The sequence below is a fragment of the Gouania willdenowi genome, chromosome 19 (assembly GCF_900634775.1).
Source record: "Gouania willdenowi chromosome 19, fGouWil2.1, whole genome shotgun sequence".
NCBI lineage: Eukaryota > Metazoa > Chordata > Actinopteri > Blenniiformes > Gobiesocidae > Gouania > Gouania willdenowi.
Window position 1 is genome coordinate 8,689,731 of NC_041062.1, and position 16,891 is coordinate 8,706,621.

Here is a 16,891-nt window from a genome sequence, read left to right on the forward strand (position 1 = left end):
AATAACTTTCTTTCTTTTTTTTGTTATTTGAACATAATTTTAACTATAAATAGGCAGTTTTCCCACGCAGTTTCTTTGAATTCAATGACCCTCGTCTCGTCCTCCATCTGTCGAGTATTTGTATGCGTCTGTGACAAGCTGCAGATACCTGAGCATAGCCATGGTGAGTCTCTGAGGAAACATGTGCACGATCAGTGCTCGTAGCGTGTCCAGGCTGGTCAGCTCATGGGTTAAATGGACTCTACGTGTCTCCTCACCGAACTGCAGGAACAAGATCCCTGTATTCATGAAGGAGGAAGAAGAGGAGGAAGAGGAGGAGGAGGAAGATGTGAAGGAGGAGGAATAGAAAGAGGAGCAGGAAGAAGAAGAGTTAGAGGAGCGTTGAGAAGAAAGCGGAAGAAGAGGAAGCGGGGGAGGAGGAGGAAGAGGAATAGTCAGAGGAAAAGGAGGAAAAAACAAGGAAGAAAAGGAGGAATAGGAAAAATAGGAGAAAGAGGATGAGGAAGCAGAAAAGAGAATGAGAAAAAGAAGAAAGAAGATGTGGAGGAAGAAGAACAGGAAGAAGAAAAGGAGGCTAAAGAGGAAGAGAAGGAGGAGGAGGAATACCAGGGAAGAGGAGGTAGAAGAAGAGGAAGAGAAAGAAGAGATGGAAAATGAAAAGGAAGAGGAAAAGGTGGAGAAAGAAGAGGAGAAAGAGGAAGGAGCAGAAGAAAATGGAAGAAGAGGAAGCGGGGGAGGAGGAGGAAAAGAATGATGAAGAGAAAGGAAAAAAAGGAGAAGGAAGAGGAAGCCGAGGAGAAATAGGAAGAGGAAAAGGAGGAGAAAGAAAAGAAAGAGGAAGAGAAATAGGAAGAGGAGGAGGGGGAAAGGAGGCGAATGAGAGAAGGAAGAGGAAGAGTGAGGACAGGTGATCTAACATTAGGGTTGATCCAACCATCCATCCATCCATCCATCCCTCTATTCATCCATCAGCAGGTTATTTAAGATTTTACTCTTTTTGGAGGATTTTCGGCTGACCTGGCGCCCTCAGCTTGGCCTGGCTGGATGAGCGAGCGAGGGGAAGACTCTGGCGGAGCCGATTCATCCTGTTGAAGCCGATGGGGACGTCGTTCTCAGACATGGTTTCCAGGTTCTCTGTCGACGAGAAAGAAACTCTACCGGCCTGATCGGACAGCGCCGGCTGTGTCGGGCTGAGGCGAGTTACTCGAGGCGTGCGGCTCTGCACGACAGAACACACACAGTACCAGTGCTTAGAGTCACATTCACACATGGGTTCAAAAACATGAACTGGTATCATTTGACACAAAAATTAAATCAGGAATCAAACCAACAAACTCAACCAGTTGAGTTCTGTTCCCCATTAATAAATATTTTTACTAAATCATTGTAAAAATAAATAATAAATAAATCGCAAGAAGAAAAAAAAGGACAGTTTTTTTTTTTTTTTTTTTTTTTTTTTTTTTTTTTTTTTTTTTTTTTTTTTTTTTTTTTTTGCATTGCTGTTAAAAGATTGCACTTCTTGTAGTGTTAACCTTCGACAGAATGTACAGACAAGAGAAAAAAAAAAAAAAAAAAAAAAAAAAAAAAAAAAAAAAAAAAAAAAGGACAGTTTTTAAGATAATCTTTTATTTACTTTATTTTATTAGCAAAAAAATAATAAGAGGGGTCCTTTTTTTTAAAAGAGCATATTAAAAAACAACATTTGTTGACCAAAGTACTGTACAATAAAAATTGTGTAGCAAAAAAAAAAATTGTGTAGCAAAATGCAAAAATACTATGTTTGAACAGTAACTTCTGCACATAAGATTAAAACTGTCTGATTTAAATGTGTAGATCCAAGTTATTATTAATAGTCTTTTGTTTTTTTAAAGAATTAATTAATTTTTTTGTATCACTTTTAATACATACAATTTTAATAAAAAATCCAAACTAGCACAAATACAGCTCTTAATATAATGTACATAATATACAAATATTTTGAGTGCCATAAAACACAGTGGCTGTACAAAATACATATGAATTTATTTGTTGTTCATTTGAAAATTAAGTTATTTTTTGGCGCTCGAGTCATGTGATCATCATCTTCCTTTCAAGCCTACGTACATTTCTCTGTTACTCTCGTTCTGATACTCTAAAAAACAGATATAAGAAGGTTTTTCAAATGTCCAGCTCCAAAGGATTTAGAAAGTAAGAAAACCAGGCTGTTAGTTTCTTTGGGACTTTAGGTTGGTTCTTCTTCTGTGGCACAATTCTTCTTCACAATGTTAATGGTGAAGCAACACTGCACCCAGCAGTTCATGTGTGGTACGGCAGCAAAAATGAACCAAGAAAGCGGGCGCTGACCTGATTTTATCATGAATTTACAACATTAAACGACGCATCAACGCACATTTTTGTAGTCATCATTGTTAATTATATATTTGCATTACTGCACGTTACACACATTGTGGTTGAATCTTGAGATGGTCTATATATTTAATTCTATTTTTTCTTTGGCAATGATCTCAAACTCTACCTATGACCTGGCAACGCAGCTTCTGCAGCAGTTTGGTTTCTTTTCTGTGTTATTCCATCACACACGTTATAAATAAACCAACATGAGTCAAAACAAACAGAAAGATTTCCCACATTCTTACTGTTTATTACACTAGAATGAGTTGGGAATAAAGTCAGTGGGAGTGGGAGGAGCTTATTCAGTCATCGCCCTGCATCTTAGCTGTGTTTGCCGGGAAAATCCCAACAGCAAACACAACAAACCATGGCAGTATAAAACAGAGCGAGTGTCTGAAGCTACAAAACGTGCTGAGACATCCATCTCTGAACAAACAGCCTGTTTATCTTCTCCTGCGTGAGAGATTTGATGGCGTTTGGGAGAGTAGAAGCGAGGTTTCCCTCCTCTGAAGCCTCTGAAATCATTTGTAAGACTCTGGAATGTGACTCAGGCTTTTTTCACGCTGCGAGAACTCGTTTTCCCTAATGGGTTTCTGTGTGGAAAGTGTCGCTTTGTAGCTCTTTGGATTGTTGTGCTGAACGTCTTTGTATCAAAGCCAAGCTCGGCATGCACAGATTCAAATTTAAAAAAAACTTTATTGGTCCCTGTGGGGCAATTAAAAAAAAGCACATGAAGCAGACACCAGCAAGACAACAGCGAGTAAAGAAAAGAGAAATGAAATGGTGGAGGAAGTACAAAAAGGTGAAACCAAAGCCTAATCTTACATTTTAAAATGTAAACTGGCAGTGAGGTCATAATGGGGCGCCGATTGTAAAGTTGTTCTCGCGAAAATAAACAAGAACTTTTTGTAACATTTAGCAGCAAAAAACATTTACTTTTGACCAGATTTACTACAATATTTGTGAAATTTGTGAAATTTGTTTTTTCCTAAATATATTATGTCAATGTTTAAATCTAAATCTAAATGTTAAACATTAAATCTAAATGTCAATGAGCTTTTATTTTGGTACTTCAGTTGAACTAGCATATTAGCGAAAGATTAAGTTTCACCGGTGGCATTTAGATCTAAAATTTAGATTTAAATCTAAAATTTAGATTTAGATTTAACATTTAGAATTAATATTTCACATTTAGATTTAAAATTTAGATTTAACATTAAGATTTAAAATTTAAGATTTACATTTAACATTTAGATTTAACATTCAGCATACAGATTTAAATGTGACATTTAGATTGACATTTACATCCAAAGCTGGGGTTCACAGAATCGTGAGGCGCTCCACTCCCCCCCCCCCCCTAAAAGAAACTTGCGTGCACGCAAACACTGTGCTACGGTTTTCTCCATAGAGACTAGTGACTAATGTAGGAACTTTATCTGGTGTTATGGGAGAGTTTTCTGATGTTCTAGAAACATGAAAGCACGTATCACTCTCTGCTGTGAGGACAGTAAGAGGGTCTCATTCACAACTATATCTCTGACTCGGGTCGGACTGCGCTGACTGAAAGCGGATCGCTCGCAGTCCGTTGCACACACCGACTCCGCGGTCAGCATTCCACCTGAACACGTTTGTGCCTTTATTCTGTTGCTTCTCCACCTCGGTTTTCCTTTTTCCTCTTGCTTTGCCGTGTAAACGCTGTGCCAAAAGCCGCGTTAGATACTTCAGCTGGAATATAATGCCATGGGACTGTCCCTACTCTCAGATCCAGGAGACGAGAATGCGCATCAACTTTTGACAAGCAGCTTGAGTAGCCAATAGTAGTGCTTAAAACAGCTCATGGGATGGCCCTGTTGGTAGAAAGATCTCTGATTGGCTGAAGTCCAGCGTCACGCTCCTGTATTTCTAAAGCTCATTTACAGAGCCAGGATAAAGCAAAGAATTTCACTTTCCACTGAGAACACTCTGGTATACAATATACAATACAATATAATAAGATGATTATGGATTTTTGACCAAACAAAACCAAAAAAAACTTACATACCCCAGCTTTAACATTTATATTTAGAATTAACATTTAAATTTGATATTTAACATTTAGATTTAAAATGTGTTTTTACAAGAGAAAAATATGACAAATTTCACAAATATTGCTGTAAATCTGGTCAAAAGTAACATGTGGTTTGTTACTAAATGTTACAAAACGTTGCTGTTTATTTTAGCAAAAGCAACTTTACAATCAGCGCCCCAAACATAGGCAGCGATACAGACGAGATGACTGAAACTCAAGGACATTGATGCCTAAAAAAACAGCTTTTCATGTCTTTAATTTACATTTCCATCAGGGCAGATTAAATTTTAAGCCTTTCTGAGAGACTCGTTCAATTTTTTTTTCCTCCTTCTGACAAATAAAGAGCTGAATCAGCACCAACGCAGTGAGAGGTGACGGACGCATTATCCGCTCTGTCAGCGAATCACAACAGCAGCGACACGCAGCACAGAGCGCTCAGCCAGGACACAGCAGGGATATTCAACTGGTGGTTTGCAGCCCAACTCTAACTCAGGGGTGGTCCAGCTTATGGTCCATTAAAAAGAAAGAAAAACATTGCCTTTCATTCTTGATTTTCTCATAACAGGCATTTTTTGCGACAAACTTATGTTGTAGCAAACATTTTTGTTATGAAGGCATTTTTCTCATTTGGGAAATTTTGTCAAAATCTACATTTTTTGTCATAATGAACATTTATTGTCGTAAAGGACATTTTTCTTTTGAACAGATTTGATGAAACTGGAATTTTGGTCATAATCTACATTTTTTTTCCGCAACACGTTTTAGTCACAACAAACAGTTTTTTAATAGAATTTACTTGTAAAGGACATGTTTAGTCGTAAAGAACATTTTTAGTCTTAACACACGCTTTTGGTGCAACTGACATATTTTACATACAGTAAAAAAATTTCCAGACTACTGGACTCAAAACACCACTCACTTTGTTGTTGTTGTTCTTTTTGTGTACACTAGTTAAAATCACTACTCCTCTGTTATTCGTGAATGAATCGGGCTAAAATTTGATAGATATACAGTAATCTATGGATGTGTACGCATCGCCTCTCGGAGCCTGATTTTTGATTTGGGGCCCCAAAAGAAAAAAAAACCGAAAAGTCCATTTCTATATTACGATGGTTGGTGGTATCAAATCATTGGCACATGCCAATATATAAATGGGGCCCATTCCCCTGTACGTGCCACAGGGGGCGCCAGGGGGACCCAAGGGGCCCCATTCTTCAAATGACTACTCCTCCGTTAATGCTCCTTGAATCTGGCTGTAAGTTGACATGGATATTCTAGGAGCGGATGTCAAGAGCCTCTCAGGGACCTTTTTGAAGGGGGGGTTCTTGTTGAATCGGGAGTCAGGCTTCCTTCTCCTCCGACCGTGATTCTGTGTTCAGAATCAGACAGACGGAGCATCTTGGGGGTTTCTCTTCGATACATCAGAGCTCATTAATCCAGTTGATCACTGCGGAGGATCTGCGGGACTTCCTCAGGCTCTCTCAGAGCGCTGCTGATGGATGAGGCATCTGTAGGAGCCTCCACCCTGGGACTGGGTGGCATTAGTGCCGCATAGCGTCACGGAGCGACTCCTAATCGGCCTTTTCTGCATTTCTGTCAGTCACAAATCAGAAGTAACAAGAACTACAAACAATTTGTTACTGTGCAAACTGTGAGTGGGTTTTATCAAATAAAATTTGACTCATCAGTTGAAACATGGAAATCTCCATTAAACTTGAGTACTGCAGCCTGCCTACATGTCCGTCCTGATTGGCCAAGACATCTGAAGGACACCCTCACCAGCCAATAGGGTGCGTGGTGAAGTGATTAGCCCCTTTCAGTCCATTAAGTTATAGGAGTGAAGCATTCAGGATCATTTAGCAGCTTTTTCAGTCAAAATGACAACTTGTGCTGCTTCTAAAAAAGTTTTCAAAGGTTTTCGACCATATTTGTAAAAACAGTGGAGGATACTTGAACTAGATTAATATCTGAGAAAGTGAAAGTATAGAATAAAGTTGTTGTGTGTGGTGTTTTAATTTGAAAAAGAACAATGAATATTGAAGCTTTTTGCCTCTTCCTGCACTGTATTTCTATTTCTGTGATATTAGGTATTGTGTTTCTTTAATTGTGCAAAATAGAAAATAAATTAATAAATACAATACCAAAAATAATAAATAGAATTTTAATCAGTAAGTTATTTTATTTTATTATTAGTAGACATTTCAGGCGACCTCACATGGGGTCACGACCCCAAGGTCTAAAAACCTAGACTTATACCTAAGTACTGTAACTGGCCATTATCCCTTCATATACAGTACTGTATAAATACCTAAGTACTGTACTTTAGTATTTATACTTGAAGTCCATACGCAACTACTTTTTCTTAAATACCATACTTAAGTACAAATACACAAGTAAACATACGCATGTACTAATACTTATACTTAGGTAACAAACAGAGACAGACGAGTACATGACAGTGACTGCAGCAGCATTTACAGTTGCCATGACCACAGCAGTTCCCTCTGTGTGTGTGTGTGTGTGTGTGTGTGTGTGTGTGTGTGTGTGTGTGTGTGTGTGTGTGTGTGTGTGTGTGTGTGTGTGTGTGTGTGTGTGTGCGTGTGTGTGTGTGTGTGTGTGTTTCGCAGTCACAAACAGTGTTTTTTTTTTCATGTTTGGGGATGAATTCAGTGAGGTGGTGAGCCAGAGAAACATCAAAGGCGACTAAACACACACCCACCCTCACACACGCACATACACCACACACACACCACACACACACACACACACACACACAGCTAATGCTGCTGCAGGCGAGCCTCCCTGTGAGGACGAGCAGCGATAACCAAGCCTGCACAGAGCTGCAGACTAACAGGAGGAGGAAGAGGAGGAGGAGGAAGAAGATGGAGGCGAGGGTAGCCTGTGTTACTGTCACCGGCTGAAAGCAGGAATTAGCAGCTGCTGTGAACAACACACACAGCAAAGTGAAACAATTAAGCAGCTCCCTGAAGGTCAGTGTTTGCTCAGTAATCCCTCAACAAAAACTACCACAAATTAACTGTTTGTTTTTTTTTTAGTTTTTTTTTTTAGACGATTCGCTGCTTATTTATTAGGTGAATCAATGCTTGCTGCAGTTCTGTCCACAATAGTGCTTTTTCTTTAATTTCTTTAAATAACAAAGCCCCGCCCCCTCACACTTTGATCCTGCTCAGCCAGGAACAATTTGTCTTCAAGTTTATTATTATTTGGGCCATAGTATTTAGTCATCTTAAAGATGTAAATCCTCGTTTTAATCAGAAATATAATGGGTTAAAAGTGACCAAAACTGGTGGTGAAAAGGGATTTTAAAAACTACAGAAATTGGTTAAAAGTTGCAAATTAGAATGGCCAAAAACGGACAGAAAAAATGGTAAAAAGGGTCCAAAGTGTCAATATTGGAACAATTTCCTTTGAACTGGCAAATAATGGGCATGACACATCGTGACTATGGTTAAACTGACAAAAATAAAGATGAAAATAGGTTAAAAGTGACAATATTGAGTCAAGATATGTGACATTAGGTGGAAAAGTGGTGGAAAGGGTTTTTAAGTGCTAAAAATTGAAATTTGATGGAGAAAGGGCAGAAATGGGACAAATGTAGCAAAAATGCATTAAAAGAAACAAAAATATGGCAGGAAAAAGTGATGAAAATAGGTTAAAATATGGCAAGTTTGGTGTAGTTGTAGAAAAAAGTGAAAAAAAAAAAAAAAATGGGCTCAAAATCTTCAGAAAATAATCTTAGTTTCTTGATGGCATTTGGCGACCCCCTCCCAGTGTCTTGCAACCTCAAATGTGGTCCTATCCCCAAGGTTGAGAATCCCTGCTTTAGTGCAACATGCAACAACTCTGTCTTTGTTGTTTGCCGCAGAATAAAACTGGTTTGTCTTCTATAGAGCTTGAAAGCAGCAGGTGCTGCAGTGTAATCACACAGAATAGAGCTCCACTAATGTCTGGATTTCTCTGCGTTTCCACGGTGGCTCAGCCAGTAAACATGTCCAGTTTAGTTTCATTACGAGGGAGCTTTGGAGCGGCTCAAACTGCACGTCTGCGTGTGTGTGTGTGTGTTCGCCGCTTTCAGACATTCACACCATCCTCCTACAAACTGCAGCTGCACTGTAAAAAAAAGCTCATGGTTTTTACTTTCAACTATTTAAATTCAAATCTACATAATATATAATTATTATGTCACATTAGAAAAGACCACATGCAAAATGACAGAAAAATGTCTCCAAAAACACACAAAAATGACAGAAAAATACACAAAACGACAGAAAAGCACACAAAACAACCCCAAAACTGCACAGAATGACTCCAAAACAATCACAAACATGACTCAAAAAAAACAGTGACAACAGAAAAGACACAAACAAAATTCAAAATTCACAAAATGATTCCAAAAAACATGAATCAATAGTGTACACAAAGGATTAATAACACAAAAACAGACACAAGATGAATCCAAAACATAAAAAAATGACAACAAATATCTACAAATTGTCAGAAATAGATTTTTTTTAAAAAAGGCTCCAAAGACACACAAACCATTTGTTCTTTCCTGTGTTAATCTTGTATAAATGCTTTTTCTTTCTTTCTTGTGGTACATTTGTGGCCTTCTTTACAATCTTTTCACCCAATAAGGAGTATCTATTGTTCAGTAAATAAATCATTTGGTTTTCTTTTGAAAATTAGATACATTTTGTTTGTTTTGGTCACGACAAAAGCCATGATGTTACATAATAAAAGTGGCTAAAACAGCACTTTTGAGTCTAAACCGCACAGAAACTGCACATTTCTTATCACATCGTGTGCAGAACTGGTGGGTGATAACGTCGGCCTGAGCAATTCCTTTCTCTTTGTAATTATGGCCCGTGTTGAAAAGTCAAGCAGGCAAAGACACATCAGTTACCCTATTAGAGAGTGCTGCACACAGATTTACACTGCTACACAAACACAGGCTTGGCACTGACCTTGAAGCTCCAGTAGTTGGGCTGCTGCTACGGAAAGAAAAAAGACTCAGAGTTAAAGTTTGAAATCATAGAACCAACTCAGAAAAATACACAGAAATGATCATCAAAGCAGCAGCATACACGTCGTATGAATAAAGTTTAGTTTCTGTGAAGAAGCCCCTCCCATTTATGGTTTAATCTCAGCTAAAGAGTTGAATCTTTGTATTCAATCAGGACTCATGAATCATTTGTTTCGTCTGTGGCTAACATAAAGTGAGAAAACTCAGCATGAATCACAAAATCCAACGATCCAGGTTAAGGACCCGGGTTTTAGAAACAATCAGGACTTAACTGATCTGGGGTTAAGGACCCTGGTTGCTGACTACCCAGACACAGTCACAAAATGACTCCCTAAGTACACAAATTGACAGAAAAATACACAAAATGACCATGAAAATGCATAAAATTATGGAGAAATACACACAATGACACCAAAAATGCACAAAATGACCCCAAAAATGAACATTTTGCTCATTCCATGTGGAGAGGTGAGTGCACAGAAGCACAAAATGACATTTGAAGAATTTAAATTGGAGGCTGGTGGACTTCTCTGTCTGGTGCACAAACACTTAATAATGTAGAAAACAAAATAAACAAATACAAATGTTTGTTTCAAAAATAAAAAAACTAAAACCTAATTATATTTTTTTTCCCCTAATTTAATGTGGGTCCGGTAACTTTACTCTTATCAGACCATGGAAAATAGGCAGATTTGGACAGAAACTGTCCTATTGATCTATTGATGCCATTGATCTGAGTTAATGCTGCAACTGAGTCTGTCAATCAGTCGATCAGCTCCATTTGAAGATGATTTACTGAGCATCATCCAGCAGGTCTGAGCTCCAGAGCAACACTCGTCGCGCACACTCTCATTTGTGAACAACATTGTGCCATCGCTGCGAAAAACTGTGGAGCCGATCAGCTGATTCTGGTCTGACGCTCCTGCCATCAACGCGACACAAGAGTTTTACGGTCAAAACATGAAGAGAAAGACACTGGAGCGTTGCATCCGGCGTATCATCCATGGATCTCTACGCACAGCTCTCTCCACCGTAGCCACACCAGACTCCGCACGCGATGCCTCAGATGTCCAACTTTTTTCTCTCTCACACACACACACTTTACTCTGCATTTTATTATTCAGTGGCTGTTGATATTGTTTTATTTAAATTATTTTCTTATACTAGAAAGGTTAACTGGAGTCTTTTTTTCCATCTCCGTTGTGTTTTGTGTAAACATTCACTGCAGCTGATCTCTGCGTGTGTGTTTGCACCTGCTTGTCAGTCGTACTATTTGCGCTACAACAATCGCCGCAAACGGTTTCAGATTTGATGAACTACATTGCGCCCACTGCATTAAATTATTTGCATTTCCTCCTCTCATTTTTTGCGCCCCTTATGAGATCCGCCTACATTACATATTCATCAGTGGGAAATGCGCTAAATGGATTGTGGGCGCATTGTGACGCGCTGAAGACGCGCAGTCCTGATTCCCTGGGGTTTGTACCCTTTATTAGTGACGTTTGCACACGTTTTAATACTCCTAAACCTTTAGTAAATCCGCCCCACAATTTCTCCAAAAATGCAGAAAATGAGAGAAAAATACACAAATTGACTCCAACAATGCGCAAAATGACCCCAGAAATGAACAAAATGATTACGAAAACACACAAATGAACTGAAAAATACACAAATTGACTCCGAAAATACACAAAATGACCCCAATCCAGGATGCAAATGAACCACGTTAAGGACCTGGGTTTGTTGCAGAAAAAAGGGATTGAAATGACTCAAATGAACCGGATCCATTAAATGACCTCCTGAATGTGGTTCATACAGAATAACAGCACAGATAACGTAGCACATCTGATGTCTCATCCACATTTCCATCCTTCAGTCTATGGAGACCAACTGATCATGTGATCAATCACACAAACGTTTGGTTTCTGCCCCGTGAGAAAAACCTGGTGCTAATTATCTCCACCACGGCAGGATTGAGCTGCGTCGTCATCATAATGTGGCTTTAAGTGTCTGTAATTGCATCTCCATCGTTAATCAAATATTTACAGAGAAGTCACTAATGATGGAGGAGCGCGGCTCCGGAAAACGAGTCTCCCTGAATGCAGCACGGAGCTATACATCTGCTCTCTGTTTTAAAGCTAAAATATACATTCAAATCTGAAGATCTAATAACAAGTGGCAACAATATTTTAATCATTAAAGCCAAAAAATCATCAAAAAAAGGTGGTGCTGACATGTTAATTTTTCCTATTTTAGGATAACTATGGATCCCATGGTGAGTTTCCACCGCTGGAAGCTTCCCCAGGAACTAAGAACTCACCTCCAACTACAATCACATATCACATCTGCAAAGTAACGGAAATTCAAAATGAGATGGAAACACGTTGGAAAATATGCTGTAGTCCAGTGGATAAATAAAGTACCATGAACTAAATAGTTCTGGGGCATTTTGGTGGAAAAGCTGCTTAAGTCGTTAGAACCTACAGGAAGAAATTGGGAGGGAACTTTGGTTCCAGGGAGATACGTAACAAGCGTTGGATGGAAAATTCTAATTCAGTGGATAAATAAAGCACCATGAACTAAATAGTTCTGGAACCTTTTGGTGGAAAAGCAGCCGAAGTCATAAGAACACGTGTCAAACTGAAGGCCTTGGGGTTAAATCTGGCACTTTAAAGCTCCCAATTCAACCTGCAGGAGAAAGTAAAAAATTACATTGAAAACTCGACTTATTGTGTAAATCACCAACTAATTCAGATGTAGATACAGTATCTCAGTACCTCCAAATACACAAACTCAATGGAACTGCACATTTTTTCCCCCTAGGCTCACAGTTTTTCCCACGTCTATATCACATGATGGAAGTCATTTTTATCTTCAAATTGTTTTGTACTCTCAAGTTTTCTAAAATCCTACAATTTTCTTCAAATTATTCCCCCAAATTATATTAAAATTGGTCACAAAAATCCTGCAGTGACTGATATTTGTCACCTACCGCTTGGATATTGTCTGTGCCTTACATACTTTAAACACTATTATACATGGAAGTGCAAACTAGGGCACAAGAAATATAAAATTGCTCGTTTTACCGGCTTTAATCTGCGGCCCACTCGAGATTAAATTGGTCCATATTCGGCACCTGAACTAAATTGATTTTGACGCCCATAATTAGAACCTACAGGAAGAAAGTGGGAGGGAAATTTGGTTCCAGGGAGATAAATGACATGAACTAAAAACGTTGGTGTAGTTTTGGTTAAAAAGTGGTTTAATTAGAAACAATGTGGATGGAAAATCCTCTACGTATGATCCCATGGTTAGATCCAAACTAACCCCATGGTTGGTCACTAATGTTACAGCTTTTGTTACAACATTTGGTTAGAAAATTAGCCAAATTCATGAGAACCTACGTAATGAAACTGGATATAAAATCCTCACAAAGCGTTTCTTCTTCTTCTTCTTTGTATCTCAGGTTCAAACCAAACCAGTGCCAGAAATACACATAAAATTCTGTAAGACTTTGACCTCATCCCTATGTGGCGTCTGATTAAAAGGCGTGGAAGCAAAAGAGCAAACAGCCGACATCATCACATTACGTTGTGCCAGGAGTTCTCGTCTTAATTCGTCCTCTGTAATCCTAACTTTGAAGAAGCTCCGTGCTGAGCTGTGGTGGTTACAGCCAGAAAAAGGGCGTCACAGTTATCAGCCCAGACACAGACAGACTCAGTGTGAAGTGAAACATCCACAGTGACGCTGCACAGCTTCTCAATCAGCAGACGCGCAGTGAGGTGAGGAAGAGGAGGGTGAAGAAGGAGCCAGGGATGCATTCCTGACCCGCATGCCAAGTGGCCATCTTTGTGCCCCCATGTGTGTGTCCACCCACCCCCACCTCCGCCCCCACACGCACACACACACAGATGCAGTTTCCCAGCACATGCACGGACACACCTGCTCTGGTCACACGCCCATCGTTCACGGCGCACACACTCACAGACGAGAGCGAAAGGAGTTACCATCGCTGCTTCCCGCTGTCGCCTCCCCCTGCCTCCTCCCCCCTCTCCATCATTGATGGGATTCTTCTCGCTGCAGCTCCGTGTTTGTTTCCCACGCCTGGAGGATCGCCCTCCTCCTCTTCCTCTTCCTCTTCCTCTTCCTCTTCCTCCTCTTCCTCCTCCTCACAGCGATGGCACCAGTAGTAGCACCTCGGAGGCAGTTAGCATCTCTTCCTCCTCCTCTTCCTCCTCCTCTATCATCCCTCCCTCCTTCGTCGCTGAGCCCATCGCCAACCATATGATATCACCCCGTAGCCTTATATGGGAGACGGTGGGTTGCCATGACAACTGCAGACTCCACCTGTGCCTCGTTTATTTCCAACCGAGGCTGTCCCTCCTCAAAGGGAAGAAAAATGTGACATTTCCGAGAGTCCATAGCACCAACTCATGAGCTGCTCAATGACATGGCCACGCCCCTTTACCCTTTGACCCTTCATATTACCCTTTAACCGAGGCATGTCAAACTCATTTTAGTTCAGGGACCAAAAAAGAAGCAGTTTGATCTCAGGTGGGCCACAGATTATATGCAGGAAAACTAGTAATTTCAACATTATTGTGCCATAGTTTGCATTTCTACGTACACATAAAATACAAAATATGTAAGAAATCAACAATATCCAAGCAATAAGTGACAGATATCAGTGCCAGTAGGATCTTCACTTTTAATTTCCTAGATTGTGTGAAAATTGAAGGATTTTGTAAGAATTTGATGTTTTTTTGAAATGTTTAACTGCTCTGACCCATATTAGTTTGTGACCTTTTTAGTCATTAGTTTAAACTCATTATCTTACAACAGGGGTGTCAAACTCATTTTAGTTCAGGGGCCAAAAACAGAGCAGTTTGATCTCAAGTGGGCCACAGATTTTATGCATTTTTTAATGATTTTATGTAATAATTTAAAGAAAATTGAAGGAGTTTGTAAGAATGATGAATATTTTCCAAATGTTTAACATTAAAAATGGCTGCAATCATTCAACATAAGCACTGGGAAAACAGTCAGCCTCTGCAAATTTTGTTGAGTTTCATTTACACAATGATTCCTGTTTTCTTTTCTTTTTATTTTCTCATTCGGGCCGAATTGGATGCTCCAAACGGTTGGATTTGGCCCCCGTGCCATGAGTTTGACACGTGCTTTAACCATTTCCTCTGTAAGGTTATGGAAAGGTGTCCATTACTGCAGGTGATGAAAATGTGGCGTTGTTTGCATTAAATAAACCCATAATGCATTGTGTGGGTTTAGAGAGGCTGCTGTAACACAGTGAAGCGTCTCCTCCATTAATGTGAATGTAGAGAAATGTAGACCACAAGGCTTTTAGCACAATGCGGTTAATACTTTTTTTTAAATAAAAACAGAATATAAGCTCCTTTCTTGACACCAAAGGACATGTTACATAATGATGAGTATCAAGAAAGACGAAAAACACAATAAATACACCTGTTATGTTCCTTCAGATGCTAAGTAATCCTATTGTTTTTAATATTATTAAAATTAAAATAACAACACAATGAGGACAAAGCAGGAGACAATGCTAATGCTAACTCCAAGCTTTGTGTAAAACGGCTAATCCTACCCGCCAACACACTTGAGCTGTTATAAATCTGCTCGTCACTGAAGACCGCTGCTCATGCTAACGCTAATGCTAGTGCTAATGCTAGTGCTAACCAGGGTTGGGCTCAATTACATTTCTTAGTTACTGTTAAGTTTTCAATTACCCATGTTCAATTAAAATTCGATTACGATTGCATTTTTTCCAATTACAATTAAATTGCAATTTTTTTTGTCCTCAGAAAGTCGATTACAATTACGTTCTCAATTACTACAGTTTAATTACAATTAATCACAATTACTGAGCCTGAAATGAATAACCAAATAAATGTTAACCTTCCTCTTGCATTAGCTTTTTGTTAGCATCTCTTATGATAACAGGTCCAGAATCAGCTGTAAAATACACTAAAAACAAATATCTATCATCTAATTTCTTTCCTATGTATTGGTTAACGTTGTTAGACTTCCTAATCAATGAAAATATAGGTTTAAATATTTTGGTGTGGGCGTCTGAGCCTTTTTTGTGTCAGTATAACCCTTGATTTAAATTTTTTAAATGGAAAAATGTGGGAAAGCTTGATATGAAACATATTTTAATAATTATGTGTAGAACTGTACATAGAAATGTAACACAGTTCCCCAGTTTTGCGTTAAATCATAATAGACATTTTTTAAAGATTTTTTCATGATAATTACAATTACCAAGTCCAAATCTGACACTTTTAAATCGCATTTTCTTGCTAATTTCTGGGACTGTTACCAAGCGACACTACGTCCAATCAGGGCGAGCGTGTTAAGGTTTAGGATTGTATAGAGTCTCCAGATGATGTATTGGAGTATTAGGAGAGCCTGTTTCCTCAGGGATTTACACCTATGACCCTGGACTGACATTGGCGTGAATGCGTGTCTAATTGTCTGTCTCTGTTATAGCCTTGTAGCCTTTGAAATACACTGATGAACAGGAGGAGGGGAAGATGCAGGTCACACATTCAAGTTTAATGTCCTTTAAGATCCAACAGATGTTAAATATGCTCTTTATCTAAAAACAGTAATAATGTTTGAGCATTGACACATGTGCCGCTAACCAATGCTAATGCTAACTCTCCTTTTCAAATGAGGAAAGTGTTGAACTTTTCCTCAAACACAATGGGGCAGATATGAAGCCACTGGCCACAAACAGAAATTTGGTAGTGCTAGTGCTAATGCTGAAGCTAACTGAGTAACTTTTTTTTTTTTTGTGTTTGAAGACAGAAGTCCCATAATCACAAAAAAGCAATGTCCAATGTTTAAAGTCAACGTGGGAGTTAAAATCTATTCATTTCTGTTACATTTCACTGGTATTTTTTCTGCTCTTTGTGCTCAGTGACGTTTGGAGAACGAGAATATGACGCATTAAATCATGTGCTACAACAATAATATATGTACCTCAGGAGGACCAAAGAACATGTCAAAGTGTTGAATCTGTTTTACTAGCATTAGCCTAGCACTGGATTAGCATTACCCTAAATTAGCCTAACATTAGCATAGCATAGCATTTAGCAAAACATTTGCTGAACATTAACCTAGCATGAACTTAGCACTAGCATCAGCATTAGCATTAGCATCAACTTAACATTAACTAAGCATTAGCCTAACATTAAGATAATTATAGCATTAGCAAAACAATAACGTAGCATTATCCTAGCATTAGCCTAACATTAACCTAACAATAATTTAGCATTAACATAATATTACCATTAACACTAGATTATCATTAACCTAACATTAAGTAAGCCTATCATTAGCCTAACATTAGC

The 16,891-nt window shown here is 38.9% G+C and overlaps 1 protein-coding gene across 11 annotated transcripts in view; it reads right to left on the reverse strand.

Annotated features, from left to right (window-relative positions):
- srcin1b (SRC kinase signaling inhibitor 1b) overlaps nucleotides 1-16,891 on the reverse strand; it is a 56,036-nt gene that overhangs the window by 20,168 nt on the left and 18,977 nt on the right. For 5 of the 11 annotated variants that reach the window (XM_028476304.1, XM_028476303.1, XM_028476306.1 and 2 more), the window contains exons 3-5: nucleotides 9,445-9,471; nucleotides 1,018-1,219; nucleotides 149-278 (exon numbers count right to left, since the gene is read on the reverse strand). In XM_028476304.1, the coding sequence (XP_028332105.1) occupies nucleotides 149-278; nucleotides 1,018-1,219; nucleotides 9,445-9,471 (359 nt within the window). Of the gene's footprint in view, nucleotides 1-148; nucleotides 279-1,017; nucleotides 1,220-9,444; nucleotides 9,472-13,445; nucleotides 13,656-16,891 lie in introns of those variants that run through there. The other 6 variants (XM_028476305.1, XM_028476302.1, XM_028476310.1 and 3 more) reach the window with 5 other exon arrangements.